The sequence below is a fragment of the Trichechus manatus genome, unplaced genomic scaffold, assembly GCF_000243295.1.
Source record: "Trichechus manatus latirostris isolate Lorelei unplaced genomic scaffold, TriManLat1.0 scaffold00050, whole genome shotgun sequence".
NCBI classification, from domain to species: domain Eukaryota; kingdom Metazoa; phylum Chordata; class Mammalia; order Sirenia; family Trichechidae; genus Trichechus; species Trichechus manatus.
Window position 1 is genome coordinate 789,387 of NW_004443986.1, and position 19,903 is coordinate 809,289.

Below are 19,903 nucleotides of genomic sequence, written 5' to 3' on the forward strand. Positions count from 1 at the left end.
TGAGCTTCTTTCTGGATGTTCTGTCCTTCACTGAAAGTGGTGTGTTGAAGCCTCCTACTACTACTGTGGAGCTGTCTTTCTCTCTTTTCAGTGCTGTTAGGGTTTGTTTTATGTATTTTGCAGCCCTATCATTGGGTGCATAAATATTTATTATAGTTATGTCCTCCCGGTGTACTGACCCTTTAATCATTATATAGTGTCCTTCCTTATCCTTTCTGGTGGATTGTACTTTAAAGTCTATTTTGTCAGTGATTAATATGGCCATTCCTGCTCTTTTTTGAGTGTTGTTTGCTTAATATATTTTTTCCATCCTTTGAGTTTTAGTTTGTTTGCATCTTTAAGTCTAAGGTGTGTCTCTTGTAGGCAGCATGTAGATGGATCATGCTTTTTTATCCATTCTGCCACTCTATCTCTTTATTGGTGCATTTAGTCCATTTACATTCAGCGTAATTATTGACTGGTATGAGTTTAGCCATTTTGATGTCTTTTTTTGTGTGTTGTTCACAGTTTCTTTGTTCCACTTAATTTTCTGTGCTGAGTCTTTTTTCTTTATGTATTTTCTTTTCATCTTTCTCACTGTTGTTGATTTTGTGTTTGCTGAGTCTATATTTTTCTGTTCTTTATTTTGACTTGTAGGATTGTTAGTTTCCTTTGTGGTTACCTTAATATTCACCCCTATTTTTCTAAGTTTATAGCAGTCTTTTATTTCTTTATATCACCTTGACTTCCTCTCCATATGAAAAATCTATGTCTACATTCTTAAAGTCCCTCTTTTTTGTTCTAAAGTTGTTATCTTTTACATATTGGCATCTGTTCCCTATTTTCAGTATTTTAGCTTTGATTTACTTTTGTGTCTTCCCTATCTGGGTTGATATCTGGTTGCTCTGTCCTGTGTTCTAGTCTTGGGTTGTTATCTGATGTTACTGGTTTTCTAACCAGAGGACTCCCTTTAGTATTTCTTGTAGTTTTGGTTTGGTTTTTGCAAATTCCCTAAACTTCTGTTTATCTAGAAATGCCCTAATTTCACCATCATATTTGAGAGACAGTTTTGCTGGATATATAGTTCTTGGCTAGCAGTTTTTTTCCTTCAAGGCTTTATGTATGTCATCCCAATGCCTTCTCGCCTGCATGGTTTCTGCTGAGTAGTCCAAGCTCATTCTTATTGACTCTTCTTTATAGATGACTTTTCGTTTATCCCTAGTTGCCCTTAACATTCTCTCTTTATCTTTGGTTTTGGCAAGTTTGATTATAATATGTCTTGGTGACTTTCTTTTGGGATCTGCCTCATGTGGGATTCGATGAGCATCTTGGATAGATATCTTCTCATCTTTCATGAGAGCAGTGAAGTTTTTTGCCAACAAACGTTCAATGATTATCTGTGTATTCTCTGTTATCCCCCCGCCGCCCCACCACCTCGTTCTGGTACTCCAATCACTGGTATGTTATTCCTTTTGATAGTGTCCCACATAATTCTTAGGGTTTCTTCATTTTTTAAAATCCTCTTATCTGATTTTTCCTCAGATAAGTTTGTGTCAAGTGCTTTATCTTGAATCTCACTAATTCTGACTTCCACTGCCTCAATTCTGCTCCTATGACTTTCTATTGAGTGGTCTAATTCTGAAATTTTATTGTTAATTTTCTGGGTTTCTGATTGCTGTCTCTCTATAGATTCTTGCATCCTGTTAAATTTGTCAATATGCTCTTCTCTAATCTTTTTAATTTCCTCTATTGCGTGTTATGCGTTTTGCTTAATTTTCTTCCTAATTTCTTGAAGAGTTCTGTATATTAAGCTTTTGTGTTCTGCCTCCATTAAGTTCAAGAAATTTTCCTCCTCTGGAAAATTTCTAGATTCTTTATTTTGTGAGCTTGCTGAAGCTATCATGGATTGCCTCTTTACGCGATATGATATTGACTGTTGTCTCCAAGCCATCAATAAGTTATTATATTGATTTATTTTATGTTTGCTTACTGTGTCCTAGCTTCTTGTTTTGCTTTGATATGCCCAAATAGGCTGCTCGTATGAGCTAGTTTGAACAGTGCTGTGACGAACATGGGTGTGCTATATCTATTCGTGTGACTGCTCTTGTTTCTCTAGGATATATTCCAAGGAGTGGGAGAGCTGGTTTCTATGGTACTTCTATTTCTAGCTTTTTAAGGAAGCACCAAATGGATTTCCAAAGTGGTTGTACCATTTTACATTCCCACCAACAGTGTATAAGTGTTCCAGTCTGTCCACAGCCTCTCCAGCATTTGTTATTTTGTGTTTTTTGGATTAATTCATATGAGCTAGTTTGATTATTGGCACCTTTGAAGCTGTTATGTCCTGTCACCAGGTGGTCAGATCTGTTACTACGTATGTGAGCTCAGGAGTCCACCCACTCCTCCTGTATGGTTTCAGCTTAGGTGCCCAGGTAGATAGCCACCAAGTGTGTGGTGTAGCCTCTCATAGTCCTAGAGAGACATGGGTGATTGGTGTAGGGACAGGATACTGGCTGCAGCAGGGGGACACACTTTGAGCAAGGCAGGGGCCTGATGGTCACCCCCGAGTGTCCAGAAGGAAGGCATGTCCCTGTTCCCTAGAGCGCATAGGTGGGTGGGTTTTACAGCTGGACTATGAGCACCTAATGCTGTTGGCTGTAAGAACTAGGGGGGCACCTCTTATTCATGGGCCCCTATCGCAGGTGACTAGGTGGTGTGGGTGGAGCCACCAGTCCTCAGGCCCCTGAGCAGAGTAGTGTCAAGTGTCAAGAACCTGCCACTTCACAGCTGAAACAGCTGAAGTTAGACTTCCGGTACATACCCTGTTGTACTGAGGTAATGAGGGCCTACACTGATGAGATGGGCCCACACAAGTCTATGCAGGGGGAAAGGCACTCAGAGTCCGTGGATCTCTTACGCCTGTGCCTAGGCAAAGGAGCTGTGCCTACTCTGGGTTCCTGGCTTAGGGGAGCCAGCAGTTTTATTTTTTTCCCTGTTTGTTAATTTGTTCACTCTGCAAGGCAGGGAGAATGGCTCCGGGCATGTGACAGATCTTACTTCCGTCCCAGGGGACTCGGCAATTGCTGAAGCAGGTCTGGGACCCAGTGCAGAGCAGGGAGTGGGGAGGTAAATGTGAGAGAGGTTTTTCCCTAAGAGGGGTGTTTTTGATCTGTGCGGTAGGCTGTATGCAAGTACTTATCTTTCACCAATTCAGGGCTGCTTCTCACTGGTTCTGGGTGGCTGTATAGACGCTCTGGCTCTGGCTCTCTCCTGGTGCGGAAAATGTGCCTCCTGAGCACTGCTGCTTGCCTGCCTCACTGCTCACCCCTGAGCTGATCCAGCCTACAGGGTGCTGGCTTCCACCGGGTCAGGTCTGGCAACACCTCGCTGTTTCTGAACTGTCTCTCCCTCCCCCTGCCACTCAGTCTGGTTCCTCATCTCTGCCTTTGATGTTCAGGGCTCCCAGACTGCCATATATATAATCGATTCACTTGTTTTTTTGGGTCTTTGTTGTATGAGGGTCCACCAGAAGTGTCTGACTACTTTGCCATCTTGGCCCCGCCTCTGTCAAAACTGGGTATTTTAAGTAATAATGAGTATGTTTCTTCTTTAAAAACAGGACAAAGTTGTACCGGTACACAGAAAAAATGAAGACATAAAAATGCTTTAGGACATGAAATTCTCAGGATTATGTAATTTTATCTAAATGGTCCCCATGTGTTTTTAACATTTCTAAGGAATATAAATTTTATTCCAAATATTAAGTATATATATGGGGAGAGTGATCTTTCAAACTTAGTCTTCAGTCAACCTCATCATCAGGTATATAGCAATAATTGCTCACTGGTAAAGTTGATAATAACAACTACTAAAGTAATCTATAAGCAAGCATGCATTATTAGCAAGAAACTCACATTGATCAGGGATTTATATTGTATTTTTTCTTTTGCATTGTAGGGTCTTTTGAAGTAAAATATATAAAGACTGAGAAAATGAAAAGACATTAGTAATAGCTGAAAGAATAATTATGTAGAATCAAGACTCATACTAGGCATATTGCAACTCTAATTTTTTCTATTATTTTTTGTGGTATAAAAAGCATAACTATAAAAGTAATAAAACGTTTGAAAGAGAAATACACTACTAACTAATAAGCATTTTTATGAAAAAAAATCCAGCAAATATTTATTGAGTACTCATTATGTTTCAAAGTACTTCATAGATACTAAAGTCCTGCAAAGAAAAAAGGGACTCCATGATCTCACAGACTCTATCGCGAGGAAAAAAACAAACAAACAAACAAAAACAAGGATCACTTCTATAGAATAAGTGCGATTTTGGAATCAGGCAAATTTCTAAATTCATGCACAATATTAATTTCTTGGGTAATTTAGACATCATAGGCTCTTTTGGAAATTAAGTTTTATTAATATAACAATATCAAATCATCAGTCAGGTATACCAAATTGTCAGTTTTGTTTCTTCTCTGCACACATTTGGAAGGTGAAACCTTCTGACATGCCTGATATCACTATGTAGATTCTGAGTTAAATTGCTTTATTTAAATTCACACATTAATTTCAGTTTTCTAGTTGGATATTTCTTCAAAGAAAAGCAGAAAGTGGTACACGAATGAATCATACACCTCTGAACAGGAGGCTAAGAAAACTATCTCTGACTCATTCAGGTTAGAGAGCAGATAGTTTTAAATACATGGTGTGGACTTCAGAGTACCCTTGTGGAGTATCACTGGCCTTCAGTGCTTGCTGATTTCTTCTTGCTTATTCCAGAATAACTGCACCAAGTGTTGTATATTAAGAATTTGAATTGATTCTTTGAAAACAAATTACTACTACAATGTTAAGAAATCTTTCTAAGACCAGTAATACTTTTACTTTAGCTATTTCCATTTTGCATATTCCTTAGAAGTTCTTGTCACTGCAGAGTTGTACTCATAGAATTCAACACTGTTTTGCATTTTTTTCCAAAATTAGTATCTCTTCATAATTATCATTTTAATGGTTGCATAATATTTTAGTGTGTTGATGTACATTTATTAATAACACTGTTTAATAAAACAGCAAAAATTTAAAGTGTTCTATCTAAGTACGGTTAGGTCAGGAGTAATGTATGCGACTTATAAGTATGATTGTAAATAATAATAGTCAAATTATGTCAATATTTTAAATATCAGTACTGTGTAATAAATGGATTTAAATCACACTAGCGTAAATACCTTAACTAAAAATTATTTTGTCTTGAATCTAAAAGACTAGAAGACTTTAATTAGGTTTAGTTTGATGGAAGAGTATTTTAAAGTTTAGAAAGTTGAATTGCATGCTTCCTTTTAACAGTTAACTTAGATTTGTACAGAAATTTGGAAAAGAATACGATATAAACCTCTCAACTAGCACTCTCTTAAGCACCGGAAAAATCATTACCTTTCCCAGTTCTTTCAATTTCTGTCATAAGAGGCATAGAGAGTAGAACTATATATTTTGGTAATTAATTTCCTTAAGATAATGTTAGAAACATCATGTTCTTTAAAATATAAATGAATTTCAAGGTGAGCATACTAGAGGATAATATTAATGTCATATGATTTATTGTGACAGGTGATCTGATCTGAAACACCATTATTAGCAGTACTTAAAATTCATTTGCAAATTCCTAAAGGTATGAAAGAGTACTATGGCTAAAGCTGTCTCAATGTTGAAATCTGAAAAACTGCCCTTATAAGTATGAATTACTTGTGCACAATATCTGTCATGTCTTTCCCCTGGAAATTAAGTAGAAAATTATCATACACTGAAGACATTGCATTATAGTTTAGGGAACTAGTTAAATGCTTGTAATCCTGAGTCAAGACCTAATGTACAAAAGTATAGATTAGAATGTAAATGCCTAATTGACTTGGTCATATATGGTATTTTAGGGCTGATTGCTGTCTAAAAAAATAGTGGGCCAATAAAACAGTGAGCTGCTACTATACACTTAGCACTCTTTGAAATCACAATAGATAGATGACCTTGTTTCAGTGTAGAAGACACTTTTCTATGTCATTACTTATCTAATTGAAATATATCTCTAAGCTATAAATAAGTAATATTTACTCATGTTTCAAATTTGCAAAGAAGTTTCATTAAGAAGTACTTTTATATCTTATTAACACACTGGAGTATACAAACACATTGTAAAGGGCATCTAACCACATATTGAGCAGTGAAAAATATCATAGATTAGTAGTACTACTGATAATAAAAATTAAATAGATATATTGGAATTATAGAAGTCTTTACAATTAAGAAGAATTTTAATTATTCTGGAGAATGGAATTCATTAGCATCTGACCTTTGAAGGAGGATCACAAATATTGGCATTCTTATACATAGGTAGTCAAATTTGACGATCACATATATATATTGATACACCCCTCTACATTTTTAAATCTTTCTCTCTCTTGCACACCTGTGTGTACACACACATATAAACATGCACGTATCACACTGTTGTACTGTTATTGTCTCTGGGATCTATGTCATGAAATGATCAGAAAGGTGTTTCCTAAACTGTATTCCACATAACAGTAATGTTCTAAGACATTTTAGTAAGTGTTCTATGGCACCAGATTGGGAAGGAGGAAGAAAGGTCATCATGGCCGGATAAATTTAGGAAAATGGTGCCTTACACAACATAAAACAGCATCGCCCCCACCTTCTGCCTCCCATGTATTTCGTAATGCCTATAAGGGACTTTTACGCCGGTAATCTCTGGAAGGGATACACTGCATGTTGCATTTCCAAAACAGTGTTTATTGCTTAAAATATCTTCTAATCTATGAATGTTAATATATAGATGCTTTATAGAATGACATTTGGAAAGGCATAGGTTAATCCATGCTATAATACTGTTCTATGTACATTAATTATATTTATTTCCAAGATAATCAAGTATATCATCAAGTACTAAAATCTACTTTAAAGTATATATAACTTCACTGTTACATCAGCTTATTCTCATATATTTCATGAATTGAAACTAAATCTTGTAAAATGAAAACAAGTCTCTCTACTCTAGATACAGGTCATACGCAACTTACAACAGGGTGCTGTTCTGACGACTCTGTCATAATTCAGTTCTGATGTAAGTTAAATACCTCTTTTTTAAGTTATCATTATTACTGTTTATATTATTAATATTTTTATAAATCCATCTTGTTGGGGAGTAAACATCTGAGAATGATAACATCAGCAAATTACATGCTGCAACATTGTATGTGGTACATATTACTAACAATAAGGTGTGCAAAAAAAAATGATAGTAGTAAGTACGTGTCATCATAACTAGAATACATTGTAAACTGGGGACTACCTACAAAGAAAACTTACAAATGAAAAGTTTTAATTACATTACTCTTGATTTTTGTTTTTATAAAGCATGGCAAAAACACATATACACACAGTACCAACAAGTATACAATACATATTCAGTGTCCACTGTGGTTTCCTTCTTCAGAAGTGACAAAAGTTACAAGATTTTTTGTGACTCCTTCTAAAGATATTATTAATATATGCAATTTTTCTATTTTTTAAAAACAAAAATTACAGCTGTCTAAACTATGGGAGAAGAAGCAAACCAGAAGGTCATGATTTATGATTTATAGGATGAGAAACAAGACGTAACCTGAGGTATTTCCAATGAAATAAATGTTCATTTGTTTTACTAAAATATGTCAATGTACTGATGTGTAAGAAAATTGAAATAAACAAGACTTTCCAGAAGCAGCTATCTAATAAGTATTCTGAGGCATCCATGGCAAGATGTCAACTTAGCTAAACAGAGACCACAAAGTCTTTGGCTTTGAACATTAATACAGTCACTTTAATATCTATATAGAAATATTCTTTATGATTTTGTGACTTCATGAAATGAACAGAGTAGAAGCGAATATAATTGAAGCAAGAGATGATTCACTTGTTTTGCTCCGTTTCTCTTGGGGGAAGGGGAGAGGGGATAAGTATCTTTCCTGCTAGAAATAGGGATGATACAGAGCCAGGGGTTTCCCTATTTCCCTCCTTTTTCTTGATTGCCTGAATAACTGAAAGGGTCAATGCCTGCCTACATTTGGATGGATAAACGTTTGCCTATTGCTATAATAGAAAGGCTAATTTTTGTTGAAAAGCATTTTCTCCTTGAAGGAAATGTCTTTAAAAAATAGTTAACGCCAGCTTTGATATTTCTCTGGTTTAACTTTACATTCTGTTGAGTCCTACATGCAACTGACATTTCAAAGGTGAGAAGCCTTTTATGATAACTACGTAATATATAGTTACACAGCATTATCAGGTCAGAGCTCCATATTTTTCCTAGGGATTGAGTATGATAATCCTCCAAATACTAAGTCATGTAAGGACTTCCAGTAAGTCTTAATAAACTATTGTTTTCACCTTATACTTGCTATCTTTATTTTCAGCGCATAAGAACAGAATAGGGCTGGCTGCATTCGTTTCTCATTACTGCCGCATTACAACCTAAGAGGAAAAATTACATTCACCCACGCCTTCTTCTTAATATTTATATACACACAGAGCCTCACTCAGTTATTAATAAGTAAAATGTTTTGTACCATATAGTGATCTTTTTCATGACATAATTTATCAAGGGCAACCATAATTATACTGTCATTTGGTACCTTACCTACTGTTGAACTTCTCTGGGTGTTTTTCTCTCATGATGTGGAATCTGTGTGCAATGGAGGCATCCTAAGGGGAGAAACAGAAAACAGAAATAGGAAAGTTTATGATATTTTTATCTTGCGGAAATTATAGTTTAAAAGAGAAAAAGTAAATGAATAATATTTTTATATTAACTTTATCTTAAGAGCGCATTGAGGAGAAGATGTTCTAAAATTAGGTAAAAAAATCTACAATCCAAGTAAATTTTGCCGAAGCACTTAATGATATAATCATTTCACCATTGGTTACTTATCTTATTTCCAACTAGGAATTGATTTCCACTTAATTTATATATCTCCTTTAATAACCGGTTTGGCCTCATGCTCAAAATATAATTAAGATATTGCATATGAACATAAATGTTAAAAAATAGTTGGAAATACCATTAAACAAGAGTTGGAAGAATGACTTAAGTGAAGAAATGATGAGGTGGAGAAGCTTCTAGTCCTTTGAGATTAATTATGGGTAAAAAGAGAACCTGAAGGTGCATATATAACAAAGGTAAGTGTAATATACAACTTTAGAGTTTATTAAGTGTGTTTTGGATGTGTAATTAATAACTGTTCTTATCAAAAGCAACTTTCTTAAATACCTTTTTTCATTTAATGAAGAATGGATGACAAGTTTAAGTAGACTCTGAGACCGCAATTGCCCCAGTTCTAAACCCTAATGGAAGGTTTTTACTTTTAAGAAATCCATTCAGAGTTTCCAGGGCACTGTGAACTCACAATAAATGTGTGAGACTCGTGGGGTTTTATGGTCTGAGTTTTTCAAGCACAGTGTGTGCTAGCTGATTCTAAAGAGTTGCCCGCATTATTCCAAATGAGGAGCTATTCTCCTATTTTTTATCCATAGATGATTAATCACTCCAATGGAAAACTAATATGTTTACCAGTCATTTCAATAGGAAAGGGGCTATTGTTGCGATTAACTGTTAATTTTGTCTCATAGTGGAGAGATAAGAAAAGCCAAACACAAAGGATATAAAGAAGTTGTGTATTTGATAGAATCCCGAAAACACTAATCAAGGACTAAAAGTCTAATGAATGAAATGAAAAGGCTAATGTGCTTACTCATGCATAACAAAGCATGGCACAACAAGTGAGGGACCAATGCCCACTGCAGATGGCAGACAGAGAGTTACTCTTCCCTGCAAGATCGAGCTAACAGAATTTTTTTTTTCTATGCAAACATTTCATACCCTAAAAACTATCAAGTAATTTGTTTTGGATCTACAAATAAAAAGAAGGCCACAAAGGTTTAGACAGATGTGCACAGAAACAACACTTATATCAAAGGTTACAAAAAAAAAAAAAAACCCTCTATGGTTTGATATTCTAAGATACACTGTTGTTATATGTACATGGTCAGCTTCCTGGTTTACTGTTATTTTTGTCACATGCCACTGAGTTGATTTTAACTCATACTGACCAAATGTGACAGAGTAGAACTTCCCCATAATGTTTTCTAGACGACAATATTTACAAGAGCATATTGCAAGCTTTCTCCGGATGAACCGCTAGATGGATTTGAATTGCCAGCTTTTAGATTAGCACTTGATGCTTAACTGTTGCGCCACCAGGGCTCCTTCCTGGTTTACTAGAAAGTAGGAAAATCAAAATGGCTGATTTTTATTGGTTCAATAATTCTCAAACCCAATCAGTATTTTTCTTTTTATTATCGCTAAAAAGTTGTAAATGCATTCTATTTCCAAATATGATGTTGTCTTACCATGGTATGAGATTATAGAAAATAATCTGAATGAGATTATTCTTCATATATTATGTAACATAATCATTAATTAATTTTTTAAAATCACGTATTTCTGCTTTATCCCTAATCCGGTTCAGAAACATGTTAAAATAGCTTATAATTAAATGACTACATCAAGGAGACCAGTTAAACAAAAGCATAGGAATATCAACTAAGTACTAGGAACGAATGATTAATATTGGTTATCCATAGGGAGGAAATAATTGAATTTATTTCTGCTTGAATTATTTCTTTCTGCTAATTTAGAGAACTGAGAATTTAAAAAATAGATTAATTTGTTTTGCAAGTGCATATTTTGCAATAACAAATTTCTTCCTTTCCAAAGCAGCATAAACAGAACACAGAGGACAGAGGAGAGAAGTAGAGAAGGGAGGGGAAGAGAGGAAAGAGAGAGATTTTTAAAAAAGACCATTTAAGTAGACTGGACTTTCAGTAATCTTCCAGAAATATAGAATACCAAATAGCCAGAGATAATATTAGCTCGATCTCCAAAATACTTGGGCTGTGGGTTATGTAGTAAAGAAAGGAAAAAAGAAAAACTAGTATCTAACACTGGAATGACTTTCCTTGGATTGAATAGGCTGGACCACAAAGAGAGAGTTGGCATTACTGAGTACAGGATTGATAAGGAACAATGACAGCAGGTGTTCATTTGGATGAGAATTCAGACCAAATTCCCATGAGACCCTGTCTCTTTGGCATAACCCCAAGGGGATTAAGAGAGAACTGCCAAGCACTGCAAACTTATCCAGCATTCATATTGCAGAGATACTTAGGATTCTCTAGAAAGAGAACAAATAAGAAAAAGCTGAAATGGCGTTATTTATTATTATTATTTATAAATTCTACCCTTTCTGCCTCTTATATATTACAATTTCTAGGGGAAAGAAATTAAATCTGTATCACTTGCACTCCCACCAGTGTCTAAATTACATAATTTTGAAATATGTATTTACTGACTCTCAAATCGGTTTTATTTCCTGAAACTATGAAATACTTTTTAAATTAATTTTAAAATAAAATCATTTCTAAGAAATAACAATCAGATAAATCCACCTTTATTAAAACATAAAATATTAAGCTTTGTTGTGCTGATTATCTGAACGGTTAAAAAAAGTAATCAGATTAATTTTTCTTGATATACTTTTATCTACATTAAACAGCTTCTTAGCCATATCTGTCTCTAACACTTGTCACTGGTATTTTTCTGAGCGGTGTTTTTTTTTTTCCTCTAAATCTTCAAAGTTATGTTTTCGGTTATCAGTTTGAAAAACTTGATTATTTTATGTGGAACATACCATTTTAAATTGAGAAAATATAAGTGCTGAGATACCTGGGCCTACAGTAAATTCTTCTAAGTGTAGGATACTATCAATACAAAACTTTTTATTAAAATGGAAAACATACTGTCATTGGTACTATTTTTGCTTCCATTCAGAGAAGATTTCTTTCACAAATGCTTTTATAATACTTGTTAAATAAATTGTTTTTATTTTTGATTATTTGACCACTTCATCAAATTTGAATGCTTTCTCAATTTCATCCCATTCCAGGATAGAATAGAAATTGAGCAAATTAAAAATGAATATCATAAAAATATTTATTCCAAAATACAATTACAGAATTTCTGAATTAAATCTTGCACAGTACAAGAATTTTTGTTGAAATAGTTTAATTACTCTTTGCTTTTGGAGAGATAAATCACAATGATTTCCTCTTTGGGAGTCCCCCCCGACCCAGTAATTGCCATTTGCTGAAAACCTTCAAAAGTTGAAGTTTTGGTGCTTCCATTTGCTGATAGTTTATTAAAATTTCATTTGATTTTTGTTTTTTCTTTTTTGGAGGCATTATTTACATATGATAAAATTCTTCAATTTTAAGCATATTTAATTCAGTGAGTTTTGACAAAGCTATACAATAACCACCAGCACAGTCATGGTAGGTAACATTTCCATCACCCCAAAATGTACCCTTGTGCCCTTTACATTTATGTACTTTCATACTTACATACACTGTCCTCTGACTTCTGAAAACCACTGATCTGCTTTCTGTTACGGTAGTTTTGCATCTTCTAAACTTTTCCAGACATTAAATTAAAAGTACTCCTTTGTGTTTGACTTCTTTCACTTAAAATAATGTTTTTGAGAGTCAGTCATTCGTTCTAGTGTTAGTAATTTGTTTCTTTTTATTGTTAAACAGTATTCCATTGAATGAATCACCACAATTTGTTTATCTATTCTTTAATTGCTGGGCATTTGTTTTTTTTGTTGTTGTTGTTTTTAAATAAAGCTGCTTGAACATTTGAGCACAGTTATTTGTGTAGACACGTGATTATATCTTTTTCGTAAATACATCTGAGTGATATTGCTCAGTTATATGGTAAGTATGTGTTTAATTTTATGTGAAACTGGCAATTTTTTTTATTGTACTGTAGACGAAGGTTTACAAAACAATAGTTTCTCATTAAACAGTTAATACACATATTGTTTTATGACACTGGTTAACAACCCCACGATATGTCAACACTCTCCCTTATCAATCTTGTGTTCTCTATTACCAGCTTTTCTGTCCCTTCCTGCCTTCTAGTCCGTGTCCCTGGGTGGTTGTGCCGCATTAGTCTCATTTTGTTTTATGGGCAGTCTAATCTTTGGCTGAAGGATAAACCTTGGGAGTGACTTCATTCCTGAGCTAAAAGGGTGTCCAGAGGCCATACTCTCGGAGTTTCTCCAGTCTCTGTCAGGCCAGTTAGTCTAGTCGTTTTTTGTGAGTTAGAATTCTGTTCTACATTTTTCTCCAGCTCTGTCCGGGACCCTCTGTTGTGATCCTTGTCAGAGCAGTCAGTGGTGGTAGCCAGGCACCATCGGGTTGTACTGGACTCAGTCTGGTAGAGGCCGTGGTAGCTGTGGTCCATTAGTCCTTTGGACTAATCTTTTCCTTGCATCCTGTTCTCTTCATTCTCCCTTGCTCCCAAAGGGGTGAGACCAGTGGAGTTCTTAGATGGCCGCTCACAGGTTTTTAAGACCCCAGGGCAAACAGTTTTTGAAGGTAGTTGTAGCATTTTGCATTCCCACAGCAGTGTATGAAATTTTAGTTCCTTCACATCTTCACCAACACTCCAGATCCACACCAACTCTTGGTAGTCTTTTAAATTTTACCCATTCTAACGAATGTGCAATGTATTTTTGCTTGGGTCTCAACTCTTCTGAATCAGCACCATTTGTTTCAATACAGGGGTCTGACAATTGAGATGAAACTACTGAATTTGAAAGTCTGATACACACCTAATAGGTGCCTCCAGCTTTAACTCAATTTATTCATCTTACGTAGCTCTCAGCATGTTTTATCAGTCGTGCTACTCGACAATTCCAAAAAAGGATCAAGTACCCTCTTTACTTCTGCTTGTCTGGAGTTTTATATGTGTTTCCCACCGCATGTTCACCCTATGCAATACTTAAGGGTTTCAAAGATAAATTCGTCTTTCAGTTACATTCTCCAAAAGATATTCAGTGTACCTAGAAGAGCTTTGAGCTCTCAAAATGATTATGATCTTTTTCTTTAAACTATACTTTCAATAAAAACAAGTTAAAAAATTCGAAGTATATAGAAGTACATAAAATAAAAAGTAAAAGCCCCACATTTGCCCACATCTAATTCCTGGATGTAAGAACCAAAACCCTTTTCTTATGCATCCTTTTGAAATAGTTTATATCTATACAAGTATATATGTAGGAATATATATATGCATATATGTATATTTACAAAAATGGGTTCACACTATACAAGCTGTGCTGATACTTGATTTTTTCACTTATCAATATAGCTGAGACATCTTTTTATATCAGTAAATAGATATTTTGCTGAAGTTTTTAATGTCAAGCAATCTATTCCTTTCCATGGATATGCATCATATATTTAACTATTTTCCTACCAGTGGTGGTTTGGGTTGATTTTAATATTTTGTTACCAAAAGAAACGTTGAAAAGACCATTTCTGAACATAGATTTATTTACTTCTGTGAATATATTTCACGCTAAATTTTTAGATGGAATTTCTGGATAAAAGTATATATGCATATTACACATTGAAAAAATAGTGAGAAACAATTTTCCAAAAGTTTACACACAACTTATATTCCCACTAATAATGTTTTATCTGACTTGATGTTATTAACTTTATTAATCTCTGCATTAGATGGCAATATGGATAGTTCAACTGATGTTAATTTTGGTGATGCAAAATACCTGTTCTTCTCTCTGAGGTATTCCAATATTAATTGCTATGACAATAGTATCTCGTATTACCCAGAATGACTAATAGCACTCAGAAAATTAGGAGAAGCTTCTGGTACTCATAGTTCTATTTTTAACCTAATCGTGAGTTTCATTTAATTAATGATGCATTTCTTAGGGGCTGTTAGAAGACAAAAAATGCTGTGGTTTGGTTCTCATAAAATAGTAAAAAGGATTTGTGTTGACTCATTGTTCTCAAGAACAAATATGTTTAACTGTTCTTTTATGTAATCGTTGTCCTTAAAGAGAATAAAATCAGTAAACCATTAGCTTGAGACCATAATTAGAGCCTTATAATTTATCTAAATTAAGTTAGACAAAATTGTTTCTAAAATTCTCCAGCAATAATACCTCATGTCTAGTTGCTCAAAAGAGCATCATTAAAAAGTTACTACAGAGTTACTACACCAGTAAGCTAGTATTTAGAAGAGAATTAAGGCCTACAACATCACCCTCATAAATGATTAATACTAGTAAATGAATTTACCAAAGATTTCAGAGGTAAAATTACTTTGCCTCTAATGTAATATGAAAATTAAAATATATTCTGTGTCTTACTTATGATAAGGACTAGAACAAAGTTAAAATTTTAAGGAAAAAGTTTTCTTGTTAGTTTTTGCTTTAGACACCTCAAAGCAAGGCTATAACCAGTCTATTAAGGCCTTTCCTATGGGCAACATAGAAAGGAGAAATAGTTTCAACAGGTTTTAGCACTGGTGGAAGAAGCAATCCTGCTGGGAAGGGGGAGCTATAATAGTCTGGGCAGAAGTTATGGCTGGAGTCGAAAGCCCTGAGGGAAAATAAAAAAAAATAATAAACAGAAAAGAACATATATCAAACATTACTTTTGTAACAGTTAAACTATTTGGTCATGTTTTCCAACTTAAAAGTAAAGGTCTAGTTTTTATGCAATAAAAATATCTTACATTTTGGCTTGTTTGAAGATAAGTAAATAGAGTTGTCACATTTATTAGTATAACACAGATTATAGAGATACACGGAAATAATGAATATTAGAAATACTACTTTAATCTATGCCTCAAGAAATCATGAAATCCCCATGAAGTGTTCTTAGGAAGTCCATAATACAAAAAAGAAAAAAAACACCCTAACCCATTGCCGTTGAGTTGATTCCGACTCATAGCGACCCTATAGGACACAGTAGAACTGTCCCACAGAGTTTCCAAGGAGCAGCTGGTGGATTCGAACTGCCGACCTTTAGTTAACAGCCATACTCTTAACCACTGCGTCACCAGGGCTCCAATAAAATCTTAACCTTCTAAATATCATCCAAATGCCATTCTTGAGCAGTTATCTACAGGTGATTCAGTACTGTATGTTCTACAAACTATTTAACATAGTGGCAAATTGTCTAGATATATATGCTTTAAATGTTATAATGCATGAAACTCAATTTGTGATACGACATAAATTGTTAACACACAAGGGCAAACAAGTCCCCCTCCACCATTTGTCCAATTAAGTTCTTTTTCTTACCTTGTCTACTGAGAAAAGAAAGTTCAGAAGCCTTTTGGACTAATCCTCTGGAGAAAAGTACTATAAGAGGAAGCATTACAAAGCTGAGAGAGAGCCACTTACTGAGAGGGAATATAATTTATTGGGGCACACCTTGTCGGCTAAGTTGTGCTGAAAGGAGGAAAGATCAAGATGGTGACATAATGGAAGGAACACCAGTGAGTTTTGCTATGGTTGGAGAGTTTAGAGGTGCTAGAGATTGGGAGGGAACAGACAAAGCTAATACGAGGTGCTGTGTTGGAGGATAATATGAATACTGATAAAAGATTTTATTTGGTTTATCCTTTTAATTCAACTTTGCTCCAAAATAGAACTTAAAAGATTATGTCTTTATAACTAAGCAGTTCAGTCTTTTTTTTTTTTTACAGCTTTGAAATTTATAAAACTATTGTTCTGTGAAATCTTCCTTCTGTGAACATTCATTTTTTCACAATAAAATTTCCTAGAAGAAAAAGAATATAAAAATATTCTCCTTATAATAGCATCAAGTATTTATAACTTTACAGTTTTAGAGGAGCTAATCAATTCTTCTATTAACAAATACGTGGACTTTGTTGCAGATTGCCAGAGTTGAAAATACAGTTTTCCACAACTGTTCTAGAACTGACGTCTTTCCAGGTGTGCTTTTTCATTGATGGCTTCCGTCATGGATTGAGTTGTGTCCCCAAAAAATATCTGTCAGCTTGGCTGGGTCATGATTCCCAGTGTTGTATGATTGTGTAATCTGATGTGATTTCCGTATGTGTTGTAAACTCTATCACTATGATGAGATTATACGTGATCTCCTTGTGTGTTATTAATTCTATCACTGTGATGAGGTTATACTGATGAGGTTGACAAGATTAGATAGTGTCTTAATGCAATCTCTTTTGAGATATAAAAGCGGGAAGCGAGCAGAGACACATAGGAACCTCATACTACCAAGAAAGCAGTGCCGGGAGCAGAGCACTTCCTTTGGACCTGAGGTTCCTGTGCAGAGAAGCTCCCAGACCAAGGAAAGACTGATGCATCACAAGGACATTTCTCTAGAGCCGACAAAGAAAGAAAGCCTTCTCCTGGAGCTCATGTCCTGAATTTGGACTTGTAGCCTACTGGACTGTGAGAGAATAAATTTCTCTTTGCTAAATCCATCCATTTGTGGTATTTCTGTTGGAGCAGCACTAGATGACTAAGACAGCATCTTACTGTGCCCTGAATTCAGTTTTTAATCTGCTCAAGCCCTCTCCACATTCAGACTTTGACTTTTTGGATATTTTACACATTCTCCACTCTTCTCAAACCTCTGTGCAGGAGGCCTCATCTCCTACACATACACACACACAGTAGAACCTAACTAAAAGGACTTTCCAATATCCTGCCACCAAACTGCACACATTCTGGCTATTAAACATACCCTGTTTTTTCCCCTTGTGTTACAACAGAGGTTTTCTCCTCTATTCGAAGATCAGCTCCTCCATCTGCTTGAACACTACCATTTCTCAATTTCTCAGGAACCATATTCCATCAGGGATATATATTCTTCTTCTCTTGTACTTCCATCCACTTCCTCTCTATAGGATCTTTTTTTTAACCTTAAAATTGCTTAGGTTTCAATAATCCAAACAAAATCCCTTTAATCTTCTGTGCCTGCAAAATTCCAGTGCTTTCCTTTCTACCTTTCACCCAAATTTCTTAAAAGTATTGACAAGAATTTCTATCTTCACTTCCTCACTCCATTCCCTCTGACTACCTAACCCATTCTGGCTTTGTCTTTAACTGCTCAATATTGACTAGAAATGCTCTTTGGTTGCTCTATTGCTTCTCCCTTCATATCGTACTGTAGTCTAATGTGTTCTTTCACCCCATTGTAAATTACATCCTGGACCTCTTGGCAATTTTCTCTATGCCTTTTTCTTGATTTTGAGTAAAAAAAAAAAAAAAAAAAGTACTCTTTTATCTTGATTTTCATCAGAACACTTCGGTTTTCCTCTTATTTTCCAGGATATTCATTCATTATTTATCTGGCATGCTACTTATCCTCTGTCTGACTCTATAAAATGGCCTCCTTTGGGGTGCTGTCCTCATACTATTTTTCTCTAACTACACTACTTATTTGTGATGACTTCCTATTCCAAATTTTAATATTGAGCTTCTGGCAGTCCATGGGGAAAACTGAAGAAGAATTGATGTCTTTCAGTTACGGTGATTGCAAAGAATATTGAATATAGCATGGACTGCCAGAAGAACAAATAAATTGAGCTTCAGAACACACATACCTGATTCTCTCATAAGTAAATGAAAGTCACCATGTAAAAAACCAGACCCATCTGTCACTATCATCTACTTTTGCCCAAATCAGAAACCCAAGATTTTTATTTGACTCTCCTTCTCTCACCCTCAGTAACTAAGACCTGTTTATTCTACTTCAGACATAGCTATTCCTTTCACTCATTTCTCTTCATCACCATTACCATTACCCTTACCTTAGTCTAAGGAACAGCTACACAGTACAGCCATAGAGTCTAACAGTTCTTTCCACCTTCAGAAATGTTCACTTCAAATCTGATCATGCCAGTCTCCTGCCCAAAAGCCTTTGATGGCTCCCAATAATCTACATGATATAATTCTTAGCGTGGAATAGAAAGCCCTCTATTGTTGGATTCTACGGGAGAAATATTAAACGATGCAGGAAGCATCAAAAGAAGATTGAAAGAATAAACAGAGTCATTGTACCAAAAAGAATCGATCTACATTCAATCATTTCAGGAGGTAGCATATGATCAAGAAATGATGGTGCTGAAGGAAGAGTGTACTGAAGGCATTGACAAAAAACAAGGTTCCAGGAAGTGATAGAATACCAATTGAGATTTTTCAATGAACAGATGCAGTTCTGGAAGTGATCACTAGTCTATGCAAAGCAATTTGGGAGACAGCTACCTGGCCAACCAACTGGAAGAGATCGAAATTTGTGCCCATTCCAAAGAAAGGTGATACAACAGAATGAGGAAAAAATCTCTCCTGGAAGAAGCAAGAATGCTCCTTAGAAGTGAGAATGGTGAGAACAGAAAGATGTTTACCTGTGTTTTATTGACTATGCAAAGGCATTAGACTGTGTGGATTGTGACAAATTATGGATAACGTTGTGGAGAACGGGAATTCCAGAATACTTAACTGTGCTTGTGAGGAACTTGAACATAGATAAAGAGGCAGTCATTCTAACAGAAAAAGGGGATACTGCGTGGTTTAAGGAAACCCTGGTGGTGTAGTGGTTAAGAGCTACAGCTGCTAACCAAAAGGTCAGCAGTTCGAATCCACCAGGTGCTCCTTGGAAAACGTGTGGGGCAGTTCTACTCTGTCGTGTAGGTTCACTGTGAGTCAGAATCGACTCAACAGCAATGGGTTTGGGCATGGTTTAAAATCTGAAAAGTTGTGTGTCAGGGTTGTATACTTTCACCGTACTTATTCAATATGTATGCCGAGCAGATAATCTGAGAAGGTGGACTATATTAAGAAGAGCAAGGCATCAGGATTGAAGGAAGACTCATTAACAATCTGCAATATGCAGATGACATAACCTTGCTTGCTGAAAGTGAAGAGGACTTGAAGCACTTA

General features: G+C 35.3%; 1 protein-coding gene across 6 annotated transcripts in view; it reads right to left on the bottom strand.

Moving 5' to 3' along the window:
* Nucleotides 1–19,903, bottom strand: part of DGKB (diacylglycerol kinase beta) — a 782,610-nt gene that overhangs the window by 339,016 nt on the left and 423,691 nt on the right. For all 6 annotated transcript variants that reach the window (XM_004377415.2, XM_004377414.2, XM_023732276.1 and 3 more), the window contains one exon: nucleotides 8,677–8,741. In XM_004377415.2, coding sequence (XP_004377472.1) covers nucleotides 8,677–8,741 — 65 coding nt within the window. The remainder of the gene's footprint in view (nucleotides 1–8,676; nucleotides 8,742–19,903) is intronic.